Source organism: Centruroides sculpturatus, unplaced genomic scaffold (assembly GCF_000671375.1).
Source record: "Centruroides sculpturatus isolate CEXI.00-Female unplaced genomic scaffold, Cexi_2.0 scaffold48, whole genome shotgun sequence".
NCBI classification, from domain to species: domain Eukaryota; kingdom Metazoa; phylum Arthropoda; class Arachnida; order Scorpiones; family Buthidae; genus Centruroides; species Centruroides sculpturatus.
In genome coordinates, this window is record NW_019384294.1 from 1290282 (window position 1) to 1309041 (window position 18760).

At 28.3% G+C, this 18760-nt stretch overlaps 1 protein-coding gene across 1 annotated transcript in view; it reads left to right on the top strand.

Moving 5' to 3' along the window:
• Positions 1–18760, top strand: part of LOC111619293 (protein polybromo-1-like) — a 169674-nt gene that overhangs the window by 118153 nt on the left and 32761 nt on the right. Inside the window, exons 24-31 of the mRNA XM_023361020.1 lie at positions 244–408; positions 497–581; positions 4053–4128; positions 4201–4373; positions 5201–5324; positions 12539–12631; positions 12704–12876; positions 13704–13801. Coding sequence (XP_023216788.1) covers positions 244–408; positions 497–581; positions 4053–4128; positions 4201–4373; positions 5201–5324; positions 12539–12631; positions 12704–12876; positions 13704–13801 — 987 coding nt within the window. The remainder of the gene's footprint in view (positions 1–243; positions 409–496; positions 582–4052; positions 4129–4200; positions 4374–5200; positions 5325–12538; positions 12632–12703; positions 12877–13703; positions 13802–18760) is intronic.

Genomic DNA, 18760 nt, shown 5'->3' on the forward strand with positions numbered 1-18760 from the left:
GTAGGATTTTTTAATTTTATTAATATTATTTTTATTAATGTTAAATAATCTCTTAGCAAATCTTTAACCAGTGGGAAATATGAATAATTGTCCATGCAAACATTTTCGGATCCCTCCTGATCTGAAAACGTTTGCATGGACAATTATTCATATTTCCCACCGGTTAAAGGTTTGTTAAAAGATTATTTTACATTCATCTGAAGTGTGAAGATTCTTTATTAATGTTATTCTATTTTTAAATAGGTATGGGGTTTTACACCCAATAATTATGTATCTATAGTTGTCAGAGAAGAACCACTAAATCCTATAAGAGTGCCATCAGTTTTTAAAGATGGTGTAGAAAAACCAAAAGATGAAGGTTCTGATATAGATGATAATGATTTAGTCATTGTTGAAAAACCTAGACCTGTATGTATTAAAATACTTTTTTAAATCATAAGTTAAATATTTATATTTTTTACATTCTAATCTGTAATAATAAAATTTCAAAAACCAGAATATCATCTGTGAAGTACAAAATCCTGAGGATGGTGCCGTCTATTATGAACAATACAGCATTCCTGCAGGGACATTTAAACTTGGTAACTTTGAAATATATGTGTATATATATTTATAATTTCTTATCCATCTTATCAAAATAAAACTAATTATTTGAGAATTAACAATCCTGTACTTTACTAGATTTTCATATTGAGATTATTGAACATAATCTATTTTTTTGGTAAAGGTAGTTTTTTGAGTGTTTAGCTCTACATTTATTATAAATTTTCTTTAATGTTTTGTATATATATATATATTATTGTGGAACAAATGAGGAGGAAAAATTTTACCAAGAACTAAATAAAGTGAAGATAAACAAATGAAAAATAACTTAGAAGAACTAGTTGGTTACATTGTTTGAATTGTAGAGACACATTGAATAGAGATTGCCATATGAAAAGTCATGGAACAGAATGGTTCATGAATACTAATTCTATTTGAACAATTTTTTTATAAAAGTTGATGTGGCTCCTGCTGAACAAAAGTCTGAGTTACAAAAATTTTACTTCATAGCAATATAAAGTACCTTTTACTTAAAGCTCTTTCACCAACTGTGTTTAAATCTAACCAATAGTTCAACTATCAATTTAGAGCAATTTATTATGGTATTCTCATACATTAATGATAAATCAACTGGCTTATTAATTTAACTAATTAGAGCTAATGATTTAAAAGACTCCTAATTAGCAAAATAGTATTGTTTCTAATGTTGTTTTAGTAATGAAATGATTTGATTCAGTTTAAATGTACAGTATTACTTTGTAAAAATAAATACAGTAGAACCTCGAAAACTCGACCTAATGTGGACCGAAGGGTGGCCGAGTTTGTGAAAATGCCGAGTTATCGGGAATGGGGTTAAAAAAAATAAGTACGAGTATTTCCTCAGAAAATACTGTACTGTACTTGTACAGTATTTACTTGTACAGAATATAACAGAGAATAAACTGCCCAAATACCCTTAAACAAAGGAAAAGTACGTCCTTTATGAAGGCATAGAGCCACTACATGAAAATGAAAATTAATGAATACACTGTGTACAGTAATTTACCTGATAAGACAGACCTGAGAAAAATACTTTATGAGAGCTTTTATACTTTTATAAAGCTGTCTATAATGAAAATTAATTAACTAAGGATTTTTTCGCCCTGCCAAGGTGTGGACCAGTTATCCGGAGTGCTAAGTTATCGAGGGACGAGTTTTCGAGGTTCTACTGTATTAAATATACATTATATGTTGTAAAATCAATCTCACTTATTTGTCATGAATAGGTGGTAAACAACTAGGTTTAATTTTGTAAATACAGTGGAACCCCGGTTAACGAACGTAATCTGTTCCACAAGTCCATTCGTTAACCGAATTGTTCATTAACCGAAGCAATTTTTCCCATAGAAATTAATGCAAATACAATTAATCCATTCTAGCTGTCAGTATTTTTGTAATTTTGTTTGTAAAATGGGTTTTTTTTTATTCTTTTCAAAAAAACGGGACAAACTTTTACATCAAACCAATATAATTTAATATCCACGTGTTAAAAGCGAAAACACTATTGTTAAGTCGGATCAAAGTTCAGGGAGAAGTAAGGAAAAAAACTGTACTGTAGTTGTCAAAACAAACGTGACGCGAAAACGAATGATGTAACGAATCAGGTGTATCAGGTGGAATGTCTGCAGGGAAGATGAAACTCTGACAGAAGTGGTCATAAACAGTTGATCTAGGTTAAATTTTCAGAAAAGGGGAACGATTTGACAGGTATAAAAACATCGCGTATGATCATTAAAGTTCTTAAATGACAGATAGCAGAAACAATAGACTAAATTATGAGCAAAAGGCTTATAGGTTTATCAACAATCTCTGATCAGAGTCGACGAACAGGTGTCAAATAAACGCCTTGGAACAAACCTTTCTCGTGACCTGATCTGGTTTCGGTTTTCACCTGGAGACAAAGAAGAAAACAATCAGGAAGCAAGGAATGGGATGCAGGACTAATCATAAGGTGAGATTCAAGGAAGAAATACTAGAATCTCAAGGTCAAAATGCAGTTTTCTTAAAATTCTATGGCGATTAATCTGTGTCATCTTCATCTGGATTAAGCCTGAAGTCGTGCCCGCTAAAATTTGTGTTGTCGCATGGATTGCTCCAGTCGTTGCAGCTCTGTCACCTACCATTGCTTCTGTGACCAAGTGATCCCATCTCGTCTGCTCTGGGCTACAACTGATCAGCTTGCACTATCTAAGACCAGCGATACGCCACTCCTCAGGGCCGGGAGAAAATACTGTAGATAAGCCATTTCCAACCATCTCAAATATGTAAGCATCTTCATGTTCTAATAAATGATTTTCACTGTGAAATACATGTCATCTTTGTCTCCTCCACCACCACCAACATATGAATGGACCCTAGACCATCACCGACACACGATTAACTGATTTTCCCTAAAAGTCGGCAAGCTTACAAATTTGACACAAAAAGCCGTTAAGTTCGTTATCCGGGACAAAATTTTTGCAAAATAAAAGTTTATTAACTGATTTGGTCGTTAACCAGGACGTTCGTTAACCGGGGTTCCACTGTATTGATAAAATTGTAGATCTGCTGATTTATATCTTCCTTACTTCACTTGCAATTATTTACCTAATTTGTTTTTTCATATATACAACTGATGTTTTTAAGAAATGTCAATCTGGTAGTAAATGAATATTTGTATCTAAACAATAAGTTTGCATTCTTTTCATTTCAGAATTATTAAATAATAAACAATAGCTCAGTTGATTTGGTGAAACAAGGCTCTTTTATCTCTTGTTAAGTTGTTTAATAGAAAATTAGACAAATTAGCTGTTTGGGTTATTTTTTTTAACAGTTTGTAGTCAATTGAATTGTAAAAAGATGCTAATTGAAAAAAATATATATTTAATGTTTTAAAATTCTTTTTATTATTCTTGTCATTTTCCACTTCTTTATAGTGCCATTAATATTTTCCTTGAAAAATATTTACTTCTTTCTTTTACTTGTAATTTCTTGTTGTTTATTTTATTGAAAATCTTTGATTGTTTTATATTCTATTCTCTTCTTGTCCGTGATAAAGTGATCTGATCATATGCTGAACTATGTATAAACTGAGAATCTGTAATTGTTTTCACAGTGGACTTCATCTGTACTTAATATCATTTTTTTCCCTTTAACATTTCAGACTCTCTCTCCAGATATGTATGTTTTTTCTTCTTCTAAGTGTATGTGTTTTTGCTTCTATGGTATTTATAAAAATTTTAAAAAATGTCATAAAGTTTGAATATAAAATTTTAAGATATTATTGTAATTGCTTTTTTTTTATTGCCCATGACAAAATTTTTTATGAGTCAATAATTCCATATTCTGGTAATGGTTATAAATAAAATTATATTAATTATAGTTTTATTCATAACTATTACAGTTTTATTATTAAATAAAATGAATTCTTCAAACATGTAAATATATTTTTACAATAGAAAAAGACATCTTAAGTAAAATTCTTTTTACAGGTGATTATTGTTATGTCCGAACTGAACATATAAAAAGTTTGATTGGAAGGATAGATAGGATGTGGGTGAATAAAGAGTAAGTTCAATTTTTGATATAATGCATGTTTTTAAAATATTTTGAAAAATAAAATTTTTTGTTTTTATTTAGAGGTGTTGCTTTCTTTCATGGACCGTGGTTTATTACTCCACAAGAAGTACATCACCCACCTACAAGACTTTTCTATAAACAAGAAGTGTTTCTGAGTTCCATTGAAGATACTAATCCATTACTAAGTGTCATTGCTCGTTGTGCTGTATTAGATTTAAAAGACTACATCACTCGTAAGCCTTAAAGTTTTAAATCACTTTGTTTAGATAAATTTAATTATTTAAATACTTTTTTCCAGAATGATTATATCAACTTAATTGAAATAATAATTACAATTGTATCTATGTAAAAGTCTTTAAGAGCTGAATACAAGAATTAATAAATTCTGTATTAGTATTAATTAAGTTGAATTTATTCTACAGATTTTACTCTATAGAATAAATTCAACTTTTTCACAAATTTAAAGAATAAATATTTGTTTTACAACCTACTTTGACTCAGCAGATAGCTAATAGCCAAATAGCTGAAAAACTAAAAACTAGCTATTTTTTTAAATCAAATTGCTCTTGAAATTTTTGATCATTAAACAAAGTTTATAAGATCTAACTTTTTTAAAATATTCTGTCAGGAATAGTGTTAACTTAGTTATTTAATTTTTTTAAAAGGCTAAAAAAACATCATGTTTTCTTAATGTAAAATTTTTAAAAAAATCATTATTTGAATTTTATGTATTCTTTCTTTACCTGTGGATGAAGTTTTGAAATGTCAAAAGTACTTGCATATATTTAATTCACTAAGTAAATAGAGTTGCAATGGTAAATATTGTAATTTTCTGATCCTCTTCCAGTTTGATCTTTCAATCTATTATGCATTCTACAGACAAATCATATATGAAAAAAGGGGATAGGGAGATAAGGGTCTGGCATTGCAAGTTATGTATTGTGATAATTGAAAAGTTGGGGGGTTTATAAAGCTCCATGATCTCATGAGATATGCAGTAATATATTGACATATTGAGTGACATTATTTAACAATATATAAACTGTAAATTATTTTGTAGGACGAGTTACTGAAATTCCAGAGCAAGATGTATACATTTGTGAATCTCGTTATTTGGAAGCAGAAAGACAAATCAGAAAACTCCCGAAAGGTTTAAAGGTTTGTAAATTGCTAAAAAAATTTTAGGAATAATTAATTTAATTTTGTATTTAAAATATATTACGCACATAAATTTATATAACCCATAATTATAATACAATTTAAAATTTTTCATTTTTATAAAGTTTATATATTTTCTTTGTAAATGAGAAAAGCATATAGTTATCAAAAAAATGTCAGTGGAGATTATCTGTATGAAATTACAGTCAAATGCTGATAGATAAACATTAAAAAAATTTAATTATTGTATTTATTTAGTTGTCTTAAAGTTTATAGTTAAATTAATATTTTAAAATATATTTGTGTTATTAATCAAATATTATAAATCATTCACAAATGAAAAACTTTCATTTTTAAATGTTTTTAATTATTTAATAACTAATTTTTTAATTAGCTGATTAATGATAAAAATGAATTTAAATAAGTATTGGTTATTGATAATTTAGCTGTCTTCTACATAGGCTGTTTTTTTCCAACCTCAGATGGTCCATAAAACAAAGACAACTGTAAATAACAAAATGAATTTATTACTAAAAGTTAGGTACAAATATGGTTATTTTTCGACATAATCATCATGAAGATTGAGGCATTTGTCATATCTGTGGATAAGCTTTTCAATCCCCTCTTCATAGAATGTTGCCACCAGTGACTTGAGATGGGCCTTAATGTTGTTTTGAAGATCATTATTAGTCTCGAACCTCTGCCCTCCTAGCCACGTTTTCAGTTCAGAAAAGAGGTGGAAGTTGCTTGGCCCTAAATCAGAGCTATATGCTAGGTGCTTAAAAAGTTTGAAGGTGGGTGGAAGTCTGAAAAATGGTAGTCTTCGCACCTTTAATGTGAGAAGACTTCCACCTATTTCCTGAACTGAAAACGTAGCTAGAAAGGCAAAGGTTCAAGACTAATGACAATCTTCAAAACAATGTTAAGGCCCATCTCAAGTCATTGGCGGCATGAAGAGGGGATTGAAAAGCTCGTCCAGAGACATGACAAATGCCTCAATCTTCATAGTGAAAAGTAAACCATATTTGTACCTACCTTTTGGTAATAAATTGATTTTGTTATTTACACTTGTGTTTGTTTTATGGATCATTGGAGGTTGGAAAAAACCACCCTTGTAGATTGTTCCCCTTTTTTCTTTTGTTCAGTGAGAATATCTATTTATAATAAATGATATTTTGACTTATTTTTTAGAATCTGCTTAATAATTTTTTAAATTTCACATTATTGCCAAAGTGTAGTGATATTTTAATGAAATGTATTTACACAATAAAAATGCTTGAATTTTAATTCTGTTTTCATAAAAACCACTAAATTTTTTGTATAAGTTTAATGATAAAATAATTGGTTACTTTTTCAAAAACATTTACATGTTAAACAGAATATAAACAAAACTGCAACTATGAAATGTTTATATAAATCTTATCCTTATGATATATTTAGTGTTCACTATTATGGTAATATATTATCACCAAACAATAATAAAAACTTGATTTTTTTTTTTTTTATAAATCTGAAATGTCTGAATGCTGCACTGGTTAGTTTGTTTTTGTTAAAGTATTCTTTAAAAGCAGAAAAATTATCTATAAACACTAATTATAAAGTTAAATATGTTTATATAAAGTTTAAGTAGCTACTTAAACATTTATTGATTAATTGATAAAGCAAGTGCTAAACTTTGTTAGTTTTTTCTTGGATTATAAACTAGGTTTTATCAATAATGATTACTGATGAACATTTTTTTGAAATATGTCATAATTAGATATGAAATTTAATTTAATATGTATCCTGAAATGGAATAATCCATAATGGAAGATTTCTAAGAGAGAAAGAATGAGAGCAAGAAAGAAAGAAAAGCAAATATGTAATTGATTGAAGATTATGGGAATAAAGTCAATCAATGAAAACTGGGTTAGTACTCCAATAAAATAAAAGAAACAACACCATTATCCAGCAAAAGTAATAAACTATTTGCAGTAAAATTTATTATTTTTGCTGGATGTTGTTGTTGTTGTTATTATTATATTGGATTACAGGATTTTTTTCCATTTACAATATATGAGCCATTGATTTTGAAAGTGAGGCAAGTTCTTTTTGTGTAAAGCTAATTCTTATTACAAATTAACATAAAATTTGTTTTTAATCAATTCACAATATCTTTTAATATCAGTATAAATTTGTTACTAGTAATTTATATAGTCCACAATATTTACAGTGAGTTGATTTTGAAAGTGAGGCAAGTCCACTCTAAAGAAAAATATAAAGATATGATGGATTTATTACCCTATGTACCACCCATTTATCGTGAATACTTTAAAAATCTGCACCATCTAAACTAAGAAATATAATTACAGTAGAGCGTCGTTTATCTGAATCAATTGGGGACTGGGGTTGTTCGGATAACTTATTTTTCGGATAACCGATTATGTATGAAAAAATATATTAATCTATCCCATGTTGAAATTTTTCTCCATTGCGTGTCGCTTCGCGTTGAATTTTCGTTGATGTTAAGCCTAACGTAAACTTTTCAAAATAATAATCGTGGCTATTGTATCATTAAAAATTATTTCTTTATTTTGTACAAACAAAATAAATATATTTAAAAATATAATAACCAAAAAAAAAATATACTTTAGAAGTTGATCTAGTGTCAAAAACGTTCGATTCAGCATGACACACAGTCCTCATAAATACACCATACAAAAGTGTCAGTGCTGTTAGCTAAAACACACATCAAGAAAAAAAATATTGGAGTAGCCCAACATATAGCCAAAGATTGCAGCGCCACAGCACTAGCGAAAATTTAAATTTGCCGACTGGAATTCTTTCGGATATACGACGTTCTACTGTATATGCATGCAACATGCAAGTATAATTATTACTAAATATTTTTTATTATTATTATTTTCTCCACTTTTTCCTATAAAATTAAATTTATTTTTTGTTTCATTGTAGCTTTTCGAAAAAAGTATGAAATGTTGAAATAAAATAAATAAGTAATTAAATAAAATATTAAATTTTTTGTTATTATAACTATATTCTATTCAAAGAAAAGCAACATTTTCAATAAATCATTGCTTTTGAAAGTGAGGCCAAGTCCATTGGTGCATACCAAAACCGTAATTTTTTAACCTAACGCAGATAACCATTATTGCATATTAAATTTACATGAAATAAAACCAAAAAAATATAAAATAAGTCTATTACCACTTATGAATATTTTTAAACTCATTCAAATGCAAACAGTTAAATATCCAGCAATAACATAAAATGGACTTGCCCCACTTTCAAAATCAACAGCTCATATAGAAGTTACAAAAGCTGTTTAAAAAATTTTTTTCTCATAGTTAATAAAAAAAATGTGTTATGAGAAATTTCTTTAACATTACAACTTCTATACATAACCAATTGTAAGGCCCGATGGCATCAGGCCTTACAAGGCATCAGGGCATACTAAATAGTTAGCATGCATAGTAATGATAAATAATTAATTACAAATGGTTTACCTAAAGTGCAGATGTTTGGCAGAACACTGTTGAAAGCGAACTGCCCATAAGTATCATTGTCATGTACTAAAACCAACAGCTGTACATCCAATTCTCATGAAATAACTTTCAAAATACCAATAAGATACTACATATTTCTGTTATGATTGCAAAGAAATACCATAATATTCCATCTTCAGTTCAAAACATAAAAATGAAACGAAAAAGCATAACCATCATTGTCATGCACTATGACCTACATCACTATATCCAATTCCTTTTAAATAACACAGCAAGCAGCATGCATGCTGAATACCATCAAAAAGAGTCAAGCACAGACTCTGGCAATTCCTAGGTTTGCCACTATGCTTTGCTGGCACTTGATATGCCGACAGAGATTGGCCATTTTTTCAGTTTTATATAGTAGATAGATAAAAATAATAATAATGAATTCCTATTACTAATAAAAATAATAATATACTGAATATTACTGTAACAATATAAATATATATATATATATTATTGTGGAACAAATGAGGAGGAAAAATTTTACCAAGAACTAAATAAAGTGAAGATAAACAAATGAAAAATAACTTAGAAGAACTAGTTGGTTACATTGTTTGAATTGTAGAGACACATTGAATAGAGATTGCCATATGAAAAGTCATGGAACAGAATGGTTCATGAATACTAATTCTATTTGAACAATTTTTTTATAAAAGTTGATGTGGCTCCTGCTGAACAAAAGTCTGAGTTACAAAAATTTTACTTCATAGCAATATAAAGTACCTTTTACTTAAAGCTCTTTCACCAACTGTGTTTAAATCTAACCAATAGTTCAACTATCAATTTAGAGCAATTTATTATGGTATTCTCATACATTAATGATAAATCAACTGGCTTATTAATTTAACTAATTAGAGCTAATGATTTAAAAGACTCCTAATTAGCAAAATAGTATTGTTTCTAATGTTGTTTTAGTAATGAAATGATTTGATTCAGTTTAAATGTACAGTATTACTTTGTAAAAATAAATACAGTAGAACCTCGAAAACTCGACCTAATGTGGACCGAAGGGTGGCCGAGTTTGTGAAAATGCCGAGTTATCGGGAATGGGGTTAAAAAAAATAAGTACGAGTATTTCCTCAGAAAATACTGTACTGTACTTGTACAGTATTTACTTGTACAGAATATAACAGAGAATAAACTGCCCAAATACCCTTAAACAAAGGAAAAGTACGTCCTTTATGAAGGCATAGAGCCACTACATGAAAATGAAAATTAATGAATACACTGTGTACAGTAATTTACCTGATAAGACAGACCTCAGAAAAATACTTTATGAGAGCTTTTATACTTTTATAAAGCTGTCTATAATGAAAATTAATTAACTAAGGATTTTTTCGCCCTGCCAAGGTGTGGACCAGTTATCCGGAGTGCTAAGTTATCGAGGGACGAGTTTTCGAGGTTCTACTGTATTAAATATACATTATATGTTGTAAAATCAATCTCACTTATTTGTCATGAATAGGTGGTAAACAACTAGGTTTAATTTTGTAAATACAGTGGAACCCCGGTTAACGAACGTAATCTGTTCCACAAGTCCATTCGTTAACCGAATTGTTCATTAACCGAAGCAATTTTTCCCATAGAAATTAATGCAAATACAATTAATCCATTCTAGCTGTCAGTATTTTTGTAATTTTGTTTGTAAAATGGGTTTTTTTTTATTCTTTTCAAAAAAACGGGACAAACTTTTACATCAAACCAATATAATTTAATATCCACGTGTTAAAAGCGAAAACACTATTGTTAAGTCGGATCAAAGTTCAGGGAGAAGTAAGGAAAAAAACTGTACTGTAGTTGTCAAAACAAACGTGACGCGAAAACGAATGATGTAACGAATCAGGTGTATCAGGTGGAATGTCTGCAGGGAAGATGAAACTCTGACAGAAGTGGTCATAAACAGTTGATCTAGGTTAAATTTTCAGAAAAGGGGAACGATTTGACAGGTATAAAAACATCGCGTATGATCATTAAAGTTCTTAAATGACAGATAGCAGAAACAATAGACTAAATTATGAGCAAAAGGCTTATAGGTTTATCAACAATCTCTGATCAGAGTCGACGAACAGGTGTCAAATAAACGCCTTGGAACAAACCTTTCTCGTGACCTGATCTGGTTTCGGTTTTCACCTGGAGACAAAGAAGAAAACAATCAGGAAGCAAGGAATGGGATGCAGGACTAATCATAAGGTGAGATTCAAGGAAGAAATACTAGAATCTCAAGGTCAAAATGCAGTTTTCTTAAAATTCTATGGCGATTAATCTGTGTCATCTTCATCTGGATTAAGCCTGAAGTCGTGCCCGCTAAAATTTGTGTTGTCGCATGGATTGCTCCAGTCGTTGCAGCTCTGTCACCTACCATTGCTTCTGTGATCAAGTGATCCCATCTCGTCTGCTCTGGGCTACAACTGATCAGCTTGCACTATCTAAGACCAGCGATACGCCACTCCTCAGGGCCGGGAGAAAATACTGTAGATAAGCCATTTCCAACCATCTCAAATATGTAAGCATCTTCATGTTCTAATAAATGATTTTCACTGTGAAATACATGTCATCTTTGTCTCCTCCACCACCACCAACATATGAATGGACCCTAGACCATCACCGACACACGATTAACTGATTTTCCCTAAAAGTCGGCAAGCTTACAAATTTGACACAAAAAGCCGTTAAGTTCGTTATCCGGGACAAAATTTTTGCAAAATAAAAGTTTATTAACTGATTTGGTCGTTAACCAGGACGTTCGTTAACCGGGGTTCCACTGTATTGATAAAATTGTAGATCTGCTGATTTATATCTTCCTTACTTCACTTGCAATTATTTACCTAATTTGTTTTTTCATATATACAACTGATGTTTTTAAGAAATGTCAATCTGGTAGTAAATGAATATTTGTATCTAAACAATAAGTTTGCATTCTTTTCATTTCAGAATTATTAAATAATAAACAATAGCTCAGTTGATTTGGTGAAACAAGGCTCTTTTATCTCTTGTTAAGTTGTTTAATAGAAAATTAGACAAATTAGCTGTTTGGGTTATTTTTTTTAACAGTTTGTAGTCAATTGAATTGTAAAAAGATGCTAATTGAAAAAAATATATATTTAATGTTTTAAAATTCTTTTTATTATTCTTGTCATTTTCCACTTCTTTATAGTGCCATTAATATTTTCCTTGAAAAATATTTACTTCTTTCTTTTACTTGTAATTTCTTGTTGTTTATTTTATTGAAAATCTTTGATTGTTTTATATTCTATTCTCTTCTTGTCCGTGATAAAGTGATCTGATCATATGCTGAACTATGTATAAACTGAGAATCTGTAATTGTTTTCACAGTGGACTTCATCTGTACTTAATATCATTTTTTTCCCTTTAACATTTCAGACTCTCTCTCCAGATATGTATGTTTTTTCTTCTTCTAAGTGTATGTGTTTTTGCTTCTATGGTATTTATAAAAATTTTAAAAAATGTCATAAAGTTTGAATATAAAATTTTAAGATATTATTGTAATTGCTTTTTTTTTATTGCCCATGACAAAATTTTTTATGAGTCAATAATTCCATATTCTGGTAATGGTTATAAATAAAATTATATTAATTATAGTTTTATTCATAACTATTACAGTTTTATTATTAAATAAAATGAATTCTTCAAACATGTAAATATATTTTTACAATAGAAAAAGACATCTTAAGTAAAATTCTTTTTACAGGTGATTATTGTTATGTCCGAACTGAACATATAAAAAGTTTGATTGGAAGGATAGATAGGATGTGGGTGAATAAAGAGTAAGTTCAATTTTTGATATAATGCATGTTTTTAAAATATTTTGAAAAATAAAATTTTTTGTTTTTATTTAGAGGTGTTGCTTTCTTTCATGGACCGTGGTTTATTACTCCACAAGAAGTACATCACCCACCTACAAGACTTTTCTATAAACAAGAAGTGTTTCTGAGTTCCATTGAAGATACTAATCCATTACTAAGTGTCATTGCTCGTTGTGCTGTATTAGATTTAAAAGACTACATCACTCGTAAGCCTTAAAGTTTTAAATCACTTTGTTTAGATAAATTTAATTATTTAAATACTTTTTTCCAGAATGATTATATCAACTTAATTGAAATAATAATTACAATTGTATCTATGTAAAAGTCTTTAAGAGCTGAATACAAGAATTAATAAATTCTGTATTAGTATTAATTAAGTTGAATTTATTCTACAGATTTTACTCTATAGAATAAATTCAACTTTTTCACAAATTTAAAGAATAAATATTTGTTTTACAACCTACTTTGACTCAGCAGATAGCTAATAGCCAAATAGCTGAAAAACTAAAAACTAGCTATTTTTTTAAATCAAATTGCTCTTGAAATTTTTGATCATTAAACAAAGTTTATAAGATCTAACTTTTTTAAAATATTCTGTCAGGAATAGTGTTAACTTAGTTATTTAATTTTTTTAAAAGGCTAAAAAAACATCATGTTTTCTTAATGTAAAATTTTTAAAAAAATCATTATTTGAATTTTATGTATTCTTTCTTTACCTGTGGATGAAGTTTTGAAATGTCAAAAGTACTTGCATATATTTAATTCACTAAGTAAATAGAGTTGCAATGGTAAATATTGTAATTTTCTGATCCTCTTCCAGTTTGATCTTTCAATCTATTATGCATTCTACAGACAAATCATATATGAAAAAAGGGGATAGGGAGATAAGGGTCTGGCATTGCAAGTTATGTATTGTGATAATTGAAAAGTTGGGGGGTTTATAAAGCTCCATGATCTCATGAGATATGCAGTAATATATTGACATATTGAGTGACATTATTTAACAATATATAAACTGTAAATTATTTTGTAGGACGAGTTACTGAAATTCCAGAGCAAGATGTATACATTTGTGAATCTCGTTATTTGGAAGCAGAAAGACAAATCAGAAAACTCCCGAAAGGTTTAAAGGTTTGTAAATTGCTAAAAAAATTTTAGGAATAATTAATTTAATTTTGTATTTAAAATATATTACGCACATAAATTTATATAACCCATAATTATAATACAATTTAAAATTTTTCATTTTTATAAAGTTTATATATTTTCTTTGTAAATGAGAAAAGCATATAGTTATCAAAAAAATGTCAGTGGAGATTATCTGTATGAAATTACAGTCAAATGCTGATAGATAAACATTAAAAAAATTTAATTATTGTATTTATTTAGTTGTCTTAAAGTTTATAGTTAAATTAATATTTTAAAATATATTTGTGTTATTAATCAAATATTATAAATCATTCACAAATGAAAAACTTTCATTTTTAAATGTTTTTAATTATTTAATAACTAATTTTTTAATTAGCTGATTAATGATAAAAATGAATTTAAATAAGTATTGGTTATTGATAATTTAGCTGTCTTCTACATAGGCTGTTTTTTTCCAACCTCAGATGGTCCATAAAACAAAGACAACTGTAAATAACAAAATGAATTTATTACTAAAAGTTAGGTACAAATATGGTTATTTTTCGACATAATCATCATGAAGATTGAGGCATTTGTCATATCTGTGGATAAGCTTTTCAATCCCCTCTTCATAGAATGTTGCCACCAGTGACTTGAGATGGGCCTTAATGTTGTTTTGAAGATCATTATTAGTCTCGAACCTCTGCCCTCCTAGCCACGTTTTCAGTTCAGAAAAGAGGTGGAAGTTGCTTGGCCCTAAATCAGAGCTATATGCTAGGTGCTTAAAAAGTTTGAAGGTGGGTGGAAGTCTGAAAAATGGTAGTCTTCGCACCTTTAATGTGAGAAGACTTCCACCTATTTCCTGAACTGAAAACGTAGCTAGAAAGGCAAAGGTTCAAGACTAATGACAATCTTCAAAACAATGTTAAGGCCCATCTCAAGTCATTGGCGGCATGAAGAGGGGATTGAAAAGCTCGTCCAGAGACATGACAAATGCCTCAATCTTCATAGTGAAAAGTAAACCATATTTGTACCTACCTTTTGGTAATAAATTGATTTTGTTATTTACACTTGTGTTTGTTTTATGGATCATTGGAGGTTGGAAAAAACCACCCTTGTAGATTGTTCCCCTTTTTTCTTTTGTTCAGTGAGAATATCTATTTATAATAAATGATATTTTGACTTATTTTTTAGAATCTGCTTAATAATTTTTTAAATTTCACATTATTGCCAAAGTGTAGTGATATTTTAATGAAATGTATTTACACAATAAAAATGCTTGAATTTTAATTCTGTTTTCATAAAAACCACTAAATTTTTTGTATAAGTTTAATGATAAAATAATTGGTTACTTTTTCAAAAACATTTACATGTTAAACAGAATATAAACAAAACTGCAACTATGAAATGTTTATATAAATCTTATCCTTATGATATATTTAGTGTTCACTATTATGGTAATATATTATCACCAAACAATAATAAAAACTTGATTTTTTTTTTTTTTATAAATCTGAAATGTCTGAATGCTGCACTGGTTAGTTTGTTTTTGTTAAAGTATTCTTTAAAAGCAGAAAAATTATCTATAAACACTAATTATAAAGTTAAATATGTTTATATAAAGTTTAAGTAGCTACTTAAACATTTATTGATTAATTGATAAAGCAAGTGCTAAACTTTGTTAGTTTTTTCTTGGATTATAAACTAGGTTTTATCAATAATGATTACTGATGAACATTTTTTTGAAATATGTCATAATTAGATATGAAATTTAATTTAATATGTATCCTGAAATGGAATAATCCATAATGGAAGATTTCTAAGAGAGAAAGAATGAGAGCAAGAAAGAAAGAAAAGCAAATATGTAATTGATTGAAGATTATGGGAATAAAGTCAATCAATGAAAACTGGGTTAGTACTCCAATAAAATAAAAGAAACAACACCATTATCCAGCAAAAGTAATAAACTATTTGCAGTAAAATTTATTATTTTTGCTGGATGTTGTTGTTGTTGTTATTATTATATTGGATTACAGGATTTTTTTCCATTTACAATATATGAGCCATTGATTTTGAAAGTGAGGCAAGTTCTTTTTGTGTAAAGCTAATTCTTATTACAAATTAACATAAAATTTGTTTTTAATCAATTCACAATATCTTTTAATATCAGTATAAATTTGTTACTAGTAATTTATATAGTCCACAATATTTACAGTGAGTTGATTTTGAAAGTGAGGCAAGTCCACTCTAAAGAAAAATATAAAGATATGATGATTTATTACCCTATGTACCACCCATTTATCGTGAATACTTTAAAAATCTGCACCATCTAAACTAAGAAATATAATTACAGTAGAGCGTCGTTTATCTGAATCAATTGGGGACTGGGGTTGTTCGGATAACTTATTTTTCGGATAACCGATTATGTATGAAAAAATATATTAATCTATCCCATGTTGAAATTTTTCTCCATTGCGTGTCGCTTCACGTTGAATTTTCGTTGATGTTAAGCCTAACGTAAACTTTTCAAAATAATAATCGTGGCTATTGTATCATTAAAAATTATTTCTTTATTTTGTACAAACAAAATAAATATATTTAAAAATATAATAACCAAAAAAAAAATATACTTTAGAAGTTGATCTAGTGTCAAAAACGTTCGATTCAGCATGACACACAGTCCTCATAAATACACCATACAAAAGTGTCAGTGCTGTTAGCTAAAACACACATCAAGAAAAAAAATATTGGAGTAGCCCAACATATAGCCAAAGATTGCAGCGCCACAGCACTAGCGAAAATTTAAATTTGCCGACTGGAATTCTTTCGGATATACGACGTTCTACTGTATATGCATGCAACATGCAAGTATAATTATTACTAAATATTTTTTATTATTATTATTTTCTCCACTTTTTCCTATAAAATTAAATTTATTTTTTGTTTCATTGTAGCTTTTCGAAAAAAGTATGAAATGTTGAAATAAAATAAATAAGTAATTAAATAAAATATTAAATTTTTTGTTATTATAACTATATTCTATTCAAAGAAAAGCAACATTTTCAATAAATCATTGCTTTTGAAAGTGAGGCCAAGTCCATTGGTGCATACCAAAACCGTAATTTTTTAACCTAACGCAGATAACCATTATTGCATATTAAATTTACATGAAATAAAACCAAAAAAATATAAAATAAGTCTATTACCACTTATGAATATTTTTAAACTCATTCAAATGCAAACAGTTAAATATCCAGCAATAACATAAAATGGACTTGCCCCACTTTCAAAATCAACAGCTCATATAGAAGTTACAAAAGCTGTTTAAAAAATTTTTTTCTCATAGTTAATAAAAAAAATGTGTTATGAGAAATTTCTTTAACATTACAACTTCTATACATAACCAATTGTAAGGCCCGATGGCATCAGGCCTTACAAGGCATCAGGGCATACTAAATAGTTAGCATGCATAGTAATGATAAATAATTAATTACAAATGGTTTACCTAAAGTGCAGATGTTTGGCAGAACACTGTTGAAAGCGAACTGCCCATAAGTATCATTGTCATGTACTAAAACCAACAGCTGTACATCCAATTCTCATGAAATAACTTTCAAAATACCAATAAGATACTACATATTTCTGTTATGATTGCAAAGAAATACCATAATATTCCATCTTCAGTTCAAAACATAAAAATGAAACGAAAAAGCATAACCATCATTGTCATGCACTATGACCTACATCACTATATCCAATTCCTTTTAAATAACACAGCAAGCAGCATGCATGCTGAATACCATCAAAAAGAGTCAAGCACAGACTCTGGCAATTCCTAGGTTTTCCTCTATGCTTTGCTGGCACTCAATACGCCGACAGAGACTGGCCATTTTTTCAGTTTATATAGTAGATAGATAAAAATAATAATAATGAATTCCTATTACAAAAAAAATAATAATATACTGAATTATACTGTAACAATATAAAATATAATAATTTATATTGTTAATTTAAATAATAGCTAGGGCTGCCCCCAGTGGTTGTTTTTGACATACTGTGACAAAGATTGCACAGTTTTTCAGTTTTACATAGTAGATTCTATTTTTAGTTTTATGTTTATTTTGAGGTTTTTCTTATAATTACTTAATATTTTTAATTTGCAAATTTAATTGTTAGATAAAAAATTTTTTTTATGAAAATGTTTTTGAGTTTATTTTATTCTTATTTCTGAATTTGTTACAGTCAATTAAAGTAATAGAAAAAAAACATTCAAATGTTTTATTGGAGTTAGAAACATTTAAATATATATACAGAAAGCCATTTTGAGTGCCTTTAAATTCAGTTGAAAGCATAATCAAGTTGAAAATAGGAAACATTGTTCAAATTCATAAAATGTTCGCATTATTATAATTATATTAATAGCCATTTGTTCACCTCATACTGTAAAAGTGTTAGCATAACTTTCTTCAGTTTTTAATTCTGAATTAACTGTGGCATAACTGTGGAATTAAATGTGACATAGATGAAGGCATTGGCCTTTATGTCACATTTGTACTTGAAAATTGCTAGTTTCAATAGTTGTAATGACAATAGTTTTCATATTGTCATTACAGAAAAATTTTGTTTTTTATAAAAGTTATTAATTCTATTTAATAATTGAAAATTAATTTATAAATTAAACATTTACCAAGAATTATTTAATAATAGAATTTTAACTTATAAATATTGTAATATAATTTTTTGTGTGAAATTAGTCATATCAATAATATAGTTTTATAAGTTACATGATTATACACATAAATATTGTATAAAATGAAATATATGCTTTCACCTATAACTGTTCTATAAAAGAAAACTGTTTACCTACCAGCATATGGCATTTAATCTTGTCCAGTGTTTCTCAACTGATAAGTGAATTGTGTTAAATGATTAGAAGAATTATTACTAGAATAATACAACCAT